The sequence below is a fragment of the Rhinatrema bivittatum genome, chromosome 2 (genome assembly GCF_901001135.1).
Source record: "Rhinatrema bivittatum chromosome 2, aRhiBiv1.1, whole genome shotgun sequence".
NCBI classification, from domain to species: domain Eukaryota; kingdom Metazoa; phylum Chordata; class Amphibia; order Gymnophiona; family Rhinatrematidae; genus Rhinatrema; species Rhinatrema bivittatum.
This window is the reverse complement of record NC_042616.1, coordinates 37680819-37691541: the sequence shown is the minus strand read 5'-3', so window position 1 is coordinate 37691541 and position 10723 is coordinate 37680819. Positions and strand designations below refer to the sequence as shown.

Genomic DNA, 10723 nt, shown 5'->3' with positions numbered 1-10723 from the left:
CAATAATACAACACTGAATCACTGTAAATAGGAAAAAGAGTGGTAAATATGTAGTCAAAATAAAATCTTTACTGAAACATAAGTATATCCGAGAATATTACATTGCTGCAAACAAAATTCCCATACTCAGTACAGCTCAGTCTCTTCCACACACTCTTTTCTCATAAAAGTAAACTCTTTTGGACAGGTAACCTTCCCAGTACCTTTTGGGTCTAGATCCTCTTAATTCCTTTCTTCTATTAGGTGGGCGCCTGGTAGATTTACTCAGACACACTGGATTTTCTTAGGCAGACCATTCTTCCTTGGGACTTTCCTGAGGCATTCATCCATGACTCTGCAGAATTCCCTTCTCTACTGGATCAGCTCAGGATCTGCTACTTTCTCAAGAGCACTTCTTCCTAACTCCTGGATTCCTTCTTCTAGGTTCTCAGGTACTTCCCCTCCTGGAAACAAGAATTTCTTCTTCTCTTCTCCTCAGGTCTTCCCCATGAAAGAAAAGACCCCACCGACTGTCCTCGGCAATGAGAGACACCTGTCCCTTCAGCCCTGTGCTAAGGCTGATTCTGAACTCCCTGACTCCTGGACCCTCTAATTGCATCACATGGGGGTAAGGGTTTTACTTTGTTATACTGTAGCCAGTTTGAGGTTATTTCTAAGCAGATATTTAAATGGTGTGATTGCCTGATCAGGGTTGCCGTAAAGGGGGTGAGATTTTGGCTGCCCCTTCCTTCCTCTATTAGAGCAGGGTGCGCTGCCTGTTTCCGGGGGATGCCTCCCTTCTAGGATCTAGAGAGAGAGAGAGAAACGTGAGAAAGATCACCTAACTGTGAGTTGGGTATCCTCAATGCTCCTATCAGGAGTCTTCACCCTGGAGAGCAGAGCTGTGGCCAGACCATTTGGCATCTATGGCCAAGTATAAAAGTGCACCCTCACTCCAAACACAACTTACAGCATAATGAGGTGGGAGCTCTCATTTTCATTCTTATTTTGACCCAGCAGTTTCCTCCTGCTCCTTTCAGCTTCCAGTTCAATTGGAACCAGTACGGGGATCATGGCACTATGAACCATCATTCAAAAACTGAACTGGAAACCCCAAGAAGTCAGATTCAGCGTGCCATGCAACATCAGAGAAAGAGGAATACATTTCCTCCTGTGTTGTGCAAAATAAAAGATACCGAGAGCTGCACTAAACTGAATATAAAATGTTTTTTTCTACCTTTGTTGTCTGGACATTTTATTTTTCTAATCACTTTCATCCTCATCTCTTTATACTGTTTTTCTCTTGTTGGTCTTCCAACTCCTTTACAAGATCTCCTGTTCATTTTCTGTTTCATCTCTCTCCTTCTGTCTTCTTCAGTTCCTCCCTTACATTTCTGGCTAATTTTTCTATTTTCTTCTCCTTTTTTTCCATTCTCTTTATCCCTGCCTCTCTATCCACTCTTCTAGATTTCATCCCTCTTTCTCTCCCTCCAGGTCTCTGTGCCAATCCTACATCTCACTACCTCTCCCCTCTATTACTCCCTCTCATTCCTCCCTCATACCCTCATTGAGTTGCTCCTTATATCATCTCCAGCTATTTCATCCTTTCTTTCCCCTCAACAGCTGCATCATTTCTTCTCTTGAAATCCCCTCACCCCCAAATCCTCCTCTCCGTTTCCCCCTTGCTCTTCTTCCAACCAATCAGACCTTCCACTCTCCCTAGGGCCAGTACATGGGTATTAGGCACGCTATGTGAATTTTATAGCCTTGCACTCTCCTCCTCCCCAATCACAAATTATGCATTTATAATTTACTTTCACTGAAATTCCTCTTTACATGAAAAAGGACTTTCTGAGGTAAAAATATCACTTACAGCTGTCACATGTGCAGAAAACAGACAGACACTCACTAAATGCAGAAAGCATAAAATAGAAATAGAAATGTGCAGACAAAAACTGAACCGGAAACCACAGCAAGTCAGACTCTGTATGCAGTGCAACAAGGGAAAAACAGAAATGCCACCATTCTTCATAAAACATCAGACAATAAAATCATGAAATATAAAACATCAATTATAATAGTAAAAACATTTTAATAAAAAGAAATAGTTCGAAACAAGTGGCAAATAGAACAGCATTCAATAATTAAAAACTCATATAAAACTTTTCCAAATGGCATTACAATATTTAAAAACAGCAGATATATCAAACACAACTAATAATTAAAACTAATAAGGATTAATAAATCCCCCACTTTCCATACTGTGAACTTTTTGATTTCCAGATGCCCTGAGATTGTCATGGATTAGCAGGGAGAGAGAAGGGATTTGTTGCATGCAAACTCTCTCCTTACTCTCACACACATGCTTATTTCCTTTCTCACTCTCACATGTTCAGTCATAGACAAACACAGGCTCATATGCTTTCTCTTACATGCTATCATACATACATACACACTTGTTCGCTTTCTTTCACATGCTCAGTCATATGCATTCTCTCGTTTGTTCTCACATGTGCAATCATAAATATGCTCATAAATTCTCTCACATACTCGATCATACACACACACACACACTCTCATTTGCGCTACTACATGCTCAGTCACACACACACACCTGCTGATTTGCTATCCCTATCACATGCTCAATCATATATTCATTCACTCTCTCACATGCACAGACACACGTTCATTTGCTTTCTCTTTCACATGCATAATCGTAAACATACATGCTTGTTTTCTCTCTCTCATACATGCTCATACACACAAACACATGCTCCTTTGCTCTCTCTCTCTCACAAACACATGTTCAGTCATACACACAAACCAACAGAATAAACCAGATCTTATCACAATTTTCTCTTTAAAGAATGCAAAACAATCTTTACTTGTAGAGAGAAATGATCTCATTTAGCACGATACATTAAACTGCACTCACAGTGCCTCCCATCTCATTATCAGTCATTTATTTCTCTCTAATTTTAAGTGCAAAATTCAAAAGTGAAACTGTGCTTGTAAATATATCTCTTCTTTTGAAGTGTCTCTCTTATGCAATTTTTTGTTTTTTTTTTACTTATCTTATGTTGTTATGCAATTCTAAAAGCCCAAAATTAAATATAAGGAGCCTGACATGATTTACATTTCACCACTATGGCTGCGTCAGGGTAAGCTCCTAAAACAAGACGATGTTATATATGAGTCAAAAATTCTTTCATCATCATTGTGAACTAATATTTATTTGTGAATATTTGTGAACCAAATTTTAAGCCACAAGCTGTTTGCCTCTTCAATAAGCAAATATGGCATCTTGGAGCAATACAACACTAATACATCCCTTTTGCTACCACTGATTGGTGAATAGAGATTCAAATGAACCTATTGTGCAATGATCAATACAACAAATTGATGAAAAAGCAATACAACTGATAAGTAATACAATTCTTATAAACATTCCCGTAATATCTCAGAAGGTATATATTTGTGACATATTGCTCCAAGATGCCAATGATGAAGAAAGGATTTTGTGACTAACATCTTATTGGTTTAGGTTTAGTGCACCATGCTAGATGAGATCATTTCTCTCTACAAAAAAAATTGTTTTTCATACTTTAAAGAGAAAATTTGGATTATTCTGTTGATTTGGTATTGATACCAGATCACCTCCCAGTATTTTGGAATCAATTATACATGCACATGCTCATTCACTCTCACATGCTCATACATACACACTCCTGTACTCTCTCTCTCACACACACACACACACGCTCAATCATACACATACGCATGCTCTCTCACATGCTCAATCATACACACATGCACACACACAGTCCTTTGCTCTCTCTCACATACACACACACACACACATGCTCCATCACACACACACTCCTGTACTCTCTCTCTCACACACACACACGCTCAATCATACACATACGCATGCTCTCTCACATGCTCAATCATACACACATGCACACACACAGTCCTTTGCTCTCTCTCACATACACACACACACACATGCTCCATCACACACACACTCCTTTACTCTCTCTCTCACATACACACATGCTCTCTCACATGCTCAGTCATAAACACATGCACACACACAGTCCTTTGCTCTCTCTCACATACACACACACACTCCTTTACTCTCTCTCACATACACACACACATGCTCCATCACACACACTCCTTTACTCTCTCTCTCACATACACACACACACACGCTTCATCACACATACACTTCATCACACACACACTCCTTTACTCTCTCTCTCACATACACACACACACACGCTCCATCACACACACACTCCTTTACTCTCTCTCTCACATACACACATGCTCAGTCATACACACACGCACACACACAGTCCTTTGCTTTCTCTCTCTCTGCAGACTGAGCTTCTTATGACTGAAGGGGTACAGTAAGAGGCCAATGTTACTTTTTTTCAGTCCACGGGCCATCCAATTCCTAAATACCAGGGTGGGGGTGGGAAGGAGGCTGATGCTGTTACGCGGGTTGTGCTTCTTCTGACTTTCGGGGGTGGGGGGTGGATGCTGCTTGTTGTGGGGCTGCGAGCAGCGCTCATTTTAACTGCCGAGGTGGGCCGGACGACCGCTGCTGCCTCATGCGGATCTGTGGGCTGCACGTCTTCTGACGGGCAGGGCAGGGAAAGCCATTTCTTTTCTCGGCCTGTGGGTCACATTTTACCTAAATGCCGGGTGAGGGAAGGAAGGAAGGAGGCTGATGCTGCTCCGTGGGCCACGTGTCTTCTGACTTCCGGAGGTGGGAGACAGATGCTGCTCCAGCAGATCCATGGCCCGATCTCTTTCTGACTGTAGACAGAGGGGGAAGGGCAGCAATAGCATTAGGGATCTATTTGTCCCAATTTGGGGGGGGCTGCCGCCCTTCCCCTTCCAAGGACATCCCCAAGTATGGGCAGGACACCAGGAGTAAGCCCAGCAGCTCTTCTTCTGCCATCTGGCAACTGAGTTTTTGAGGTGGCAAAGTTGTATCCATGGAGAGGATGGAGTTCGTATACCACATTTGGAGAGAAATAGTGCCCATGGTGGATGGCACCCATGGCTGAGGCCATATGTTAGCTACGGCAGGGGGGGGAGAGAGAGGTTTGAGGCTCTCTGGGCAGAGATGGTATTTTTTGTCTTTTACCAGTTTTGGAAGGGTTGTTTTTTTTTCCTGTTCAACTAAAAGATACCCTTGTCCACCTGAGAACTCCACTTATCAAAGCCCTGGAGGATGGATGTTTCCCTTGTCCTGGTATTAAGAGATTCATGCACAGATAGAGGGGAAAAGAACTGTAACCAAACAAAAAAATCTGCGGTGCTGTGGATTGAGTTTGATTGCGCCATATTTCATCAGATTATCAAATCAGTAAAGCCGTTTACATTGGACACTAAACCAGTGACTCCAGTGTGGCCTTTGGCACTAACAGCACACGGAGGGACAATGACTCCTCTCCCAGGGAAGAAAGGTACAAAAAAAGAGTCACCCCTAGCACTCCAGACCTTGGAAGGGAAACCTTTCCTCCATGCAACAAAGAATCCAGGCCTTGGGGTTAAGAGACTCTGCTTGAGCTGGCCGGAGGAGACAAATTATCCAAGTGCAGTCAACACTCGGGAATGGGGATGCACCTGTTCCATGCCCTCATGATTTTATAATTTCTATCAAGTCCCCCCTCTCTTTTCCAAGCTGAAGAGCCCTAACCTGCGTAGCCTCTCATCGTACGAGAGCCGCTTCATCCCTTTTCTCATTTTTGTAATCCTCCTCTGCATCTTTTCTAGTTCTGCTTTGTCTTTTTTTTTTTTTTTAGATGGAGCAACCAGAACTGAACCCCAACACTCGAGGTGCAAAGCGATATTTTCTGTTTTATTCTCCATTCCTTTTTGGATGATTCCTAACTTTCCGTTTGCTTTTCTGACGGTCGCTGCACATTGACCTGAGGATTTCAACATTTTGCCCCCAAGTCTCCAAGGCCCTTTTCCTAGATGGAGACGCCCGGTACAGAACCCAGCATTGGGTACCTGTAGTTGGGATTATTTTTCCTCTGTGCATCACTTTGAACTTTTCCATCTGCCATTTAGATGCCCAATCTGACAAGGTCCTTCTGCAGCTCCTTACAATCTGCTGCTGTTTTAACAATTTTGTGTGGTCAGCATACGTGGTCACCGCACTCGCAGTTCCCTTATCCAGATCAGTTATGAATGTGTGTAGCTCTTGCTTTAGGTTTTAGCTGACAAGTGCAGGGGTCACACTCAGTCTCAGGGCTAAGTCCTCACACGGTCTCGCAGCCCCAGGGTGTCACCTAAATCATTAGAAGTTACTTTGATGGGAGAGTCAAAAATCTCTCAGAGACAACTCATCCTGCATGATATTGAAAAGGAGTAGATAGTGATACCGCATTGGAATGTTAATTTAGTTGTAAAGGCGGTGACATCGTCTCCTTTAAAGCCCCTATCCCACGCCTCCATGATGGAACTCACTTTGAAGGCAGGGAGGATAACTTTCAAAACTGCTTCTGCATGTATATGGGTGCATGCAGAGTTGCTACGTGCAAGTGATATGCGCAGGTTGTAAAATACAAGTACATATGCGCACAAACATGCTCACGTGTGTAAAAATCGCAAGCTGTGCAAGCTGGGACTTATCCAGAGAAGAGGAAGCACTGAGCCGGATAAGTCTGAAAAGCACTACCTGTCCATCTAATTAGCGTTTTTCAGTCTTATGTAAGCTAGCCGGTTAAGTCTTTAAAAAAAAGTGCTGCTTATTTGACTGAGTCAGCTGGATAAGGAGCATTTTAAGTCTTCTCCAGATAAGAAGCACCTGCTGCTACACAGCTGGATAAATAAAAATGTAGCCAGATGAGTGGTGTTACTTATTCAGATAAGTTTGGATTTTCTGTCTAAGTAGTGGGAAAGGTGCTACTGAACTGGATAAGTCAGAATTTATCTGGATAAATATGTACAAATGATATACCAAGGTATTTTTTACTTCAGATTTTAAAGGGATACACGAGTATATTTTACCTGCATTATGTAGACACATTTACCTCCCCGTAAATTGACTTTTACCTGTGTAAGAAGGGGAATTTATAACATGTGCATGGCCAAGAACTAACCAGTTTTACCAATTAGTCTACAGTTCCCCAGTCCATCTGCAGCTCGTGAAGACCCCCCTGGCTCTTCAGCCTGAAGTCCCTCCCTTTCACTCATCCTCCCCCCCCCCCCAGTCATTTTCTCACTTTTAAGATGTTTACGATCACTTATGCCAGAAAACGAGCAGGAATAAATATACTTGAGAAAACACCACATTTAAATGCGGAAATTGCTTATAAAATAGCAACTTACGTTAATGATGGCCCCTCACCGAAACACCCCTGGTCTGCCTCATAGTTTACTCGCGGATCCTGATTTATGTGTGCATGTGGAGGTTTTTTAAATGGCTAATACTCACGTATAGGCTATATTACGTGCATAAGTGCTATTTTTTTACATGCACAACATTTGAAAATTCACCTTAGTGTTTTTAGCAGCCATCACATCTACTAACCGAGAAGAAACCTTTTCATGTAGAGAAACATAAAGGTCAATCAATTATCATACAAAATAAATCCAGATATTAAAGTTCTAGACTTCAGCTGAATATTAACTATACCCGGATTGGCGATATCCCATAATGTACATAAAGCCTTTGATAGGTTATCCTGGCCTTTTCTCCTTGCAATCCTATGCAAATAAGGAATATTGAAGGATTGGGTAAAAGCAAAATACAGAATTGTTAGGGCCCAGATAGTAGTAAATTTGTCTAGTTACTTTTTTCTGTGTATTTTGTAAACTGCCCAGAGTTTCAGACGGAGTGTTAACAGTGCCTTAGCCACATGTGAACTTGGGGGGCCATAGCATACCCACTTGGGGCTCAGGCCCAACCCAATCAAAGCCGTCCGACACAGGAAGATGTGGATCCCCTTCCCCACGGCAGCAGAAGTAGTAGAGGGACTGGTGCAGCAAGGCTACTACAAATCCCATCCCTGTGGTGGCAAAGAAAAGGGCCTGCTGAAGCAAAGCTGCCATGGATCCCATCCCCCATGGCAGGAAAGGGCAGGACCTGCTGCAGTAAGGCTGGCACAGATCAAGAGGCCTTGTGTGAGGGTCTGTGAGAATGGGAGCCTGGGTGAGCATGTATGTGTGTGCAAATGGGAGTCTGGATGCATGTATATGAGAATGGGAGCTTAGGTATATGTGAATGTGTGTGAGAATGGTAGCCTGGGGTGTGGTGTGAGTATAGTGAACCTGTGTGGGTTGGAGGGAGCCTGTATGAGTGTGAGAGAGATTGTGTTTGCAGGAGAAATGTGAAAATATGTGTGTGTGGGAGAGCATATTAGAGTGAGAGCTTATGTGTGTATATGTGACAGAGCATGTGAGTGAGAGCTTATGTGTGTGAGAGCATGTGAGAGCGAGAGCTTGTGTGTGTGAGAGAGCATGTGAGAGAAAGCACGAGCCTATGTGTGTGTGAGAGGAAGATAGGAGAGAGAAGAAACAGAAAAAGAAGAGAGACCCTGAAAATGGAATTAGGAAAGAAATGCAAGGGGAGAAAAGAAAAAAAGAAGCTGTGACCAACTGATTGGGAAAATAAAAAGATCAGACAACAAAGGTAAAATATATACATACATACATATACACACATATACATATACACACATATACATGTATGTATTTTGAGTTTTTAGTGATTGGAACATGCCATCTTTAGGAATGTGCATTTCTTATATTTTTGTATTTTGCTCTTTCTTTAGAGTTCTACTGTTCAGAGTCTAGTTTTTCATGCTTTCTATTTTATTTATTTATTTATTTATTTATTTATTTAACAACTTTTAATATACCGACGTTCGTGGAGCACATCACGCCGGTTTACAAGTAACTCAGTTAAAGGAGGAAAATTACAATGAACAGGGGGCCGGGGGATGGGAGCAGGCAAGAAAGGGGGGGGGGGGAAGGGAGACAGGAAGAAAAGAGGGAAAGATAGGTAGCATGAGTGAGAGTATAAAAAACAACCGTTAACATAAGAGATAAAAGGAACTTATTTACAGAAAAAGGAATATTTACATTAGTGACAATTAGCATAGGATTGATTATATCGGACTAAATTGAACAATTTTGTAAAATTGTAGGAAGATAAAGGGGAAAGGCGGGCAAGGAGAGGCGAAAGGGAAAGCCTTGGGAGGGGGGGAAAAGCCTAAGGAGGGGGGAAAAAAGGCCTAAGGGGGGGGAAAAAAGGAGGGGGAAAAAAGGCCTAAAGAGGGGGAAAGAAGGGAAAGCCTTAGGAGGGGGGGGGAAAGGGCGGGTGGGGTGGGGGGATGGAGGCTGGGAATCTGAGTGGGGGGGGGATTAAGAGGGACTGTATAGGATTGGTTGGAATCGGGGTAGATTATGTGGAAATGTTTAGGTTTGGTTGGTTTCCGGGTAGGCCTTTCTGAAGAGCCACGTTTTTATGCCTTTTTTGAAGGTGGCCAGGCAGGGTTCAAGGCGGAGAAAGGTAGGGAGAGTATTCCAGAGTGAAGGGCCCGCTATGGTAAAGGCCCTTTCTCTCGTGGAGGTGAGATGGGCGATTTTGAGGGAGGGGGTATGTAGGGTACCTGCGTGGGAGGATCTGGTAGGACGGTTGGTTATGCGGAAGTGGGGTGAGTCCTTGAGCCAGGGGTTGGGTTTGTAGAGGAGGTTGTGTAGTATGGTGAGGGTTTTATACTGTATACGGAAAGAAATGGGTAACCAGTGAAGGTCCTTCAGTATGGGGGTGATGTGGTCTCTTTTTCGTGTGTTCGTTAGGATTCTTGCCATGGCGTTCTGCAGGATTTGTAGGGGTTTGATGGTCGACTCTGGAAGGCCAAGGAGGAGGGAATTGCAGTAATCCACTTTGGAAAGGATAGTGGTCTGCAAGACTAGACGGAAATCTTGTGTGTGGAGTAGTGGTTTTAGCTTTTTCATGATGTGAAGCTTGTAAAAGCCTCCCTTAAGAAGGGATTTAATGTGGGCTTTGAAATCGAGGCGCTGGTCAAGTTCGATGCCAAGGTCTCTGACAGTTGGAGATGAGACGTGGGGGGGAGGGTGTAATATTGGGGAGGGTAAGTTCAGGTTGATTAGATATTATGAGTATCTCAGTTTTAGAAGCATTGAGGGCAAGATGGAGATTGGAGAGGAGAGAATTGATGGATGTAAGATAGGAGTCCCATAGTTGAAGGGTTTCATTTAGAGTATTTTGGATAGGAATGAGGATTTGAACGTCGTCGGCATATAAGAAAAAGTTCAATCCTAGGTCAGAGAGCAGGTGGCAGAGGGGTAGTATATAAATAGTGAACAGGGTAGAAGAGAGTGAGGACCCCTGAGGAACTCCTTGTGTGAGGGGGATGTGAGAAGACTCAGCTTTGTCAATTTTTACTATGTATTCTCTATTGGCGAGGTATGAGGAGAACCAAGATAAGGCAGTGCCTGCGATGCCTATTTCTGCTAGTAGGGAAAGTAGGATTTGGTGATTGACTGTATCGAAGGCAGCTGAGATATCAAGGATTGCGAGGAGAAAGGATGTCCCTTGGCCCATACCTAGGAGTATGGTGTTGGTGATTGCTAGCAGGAGATTTTCTGTGTTACGCTCCTTGCGGAACCCAAATTGAGATGGATGTAAAATGTGGTGGTCCTCGAGGAAGTCTGAAATTTGGGAATTGACTACCTTCTCAAGTAC

The 10723-nt window shown here is 43.1% G+C and overlaps 1 protein-coding gene across 1 annotated transcript in view; it reads right to left on the bottom strand.

Annotated features, from left to right (window-relative positions):
* Positions 1–599: 599 nt before the first annotated feature.
* LOC115083850 (oocyte zinc finger protein XlCOF6-like) overlaps positions 600–10723 on the bottom strand; it is a 47245-nt gene continuing 37121 nt past the window's right edge. The window contains exon 5 of the mRNA XM_029587885.1: positions 600–786. Coding sequence (XP_029443745.1) covers positions 737–786 — 50 coding nt within the window. The 3' untranslated portion in view covers positions 600–736. The remainder of the gene's footprint in view (positions 787–10723) is intronic.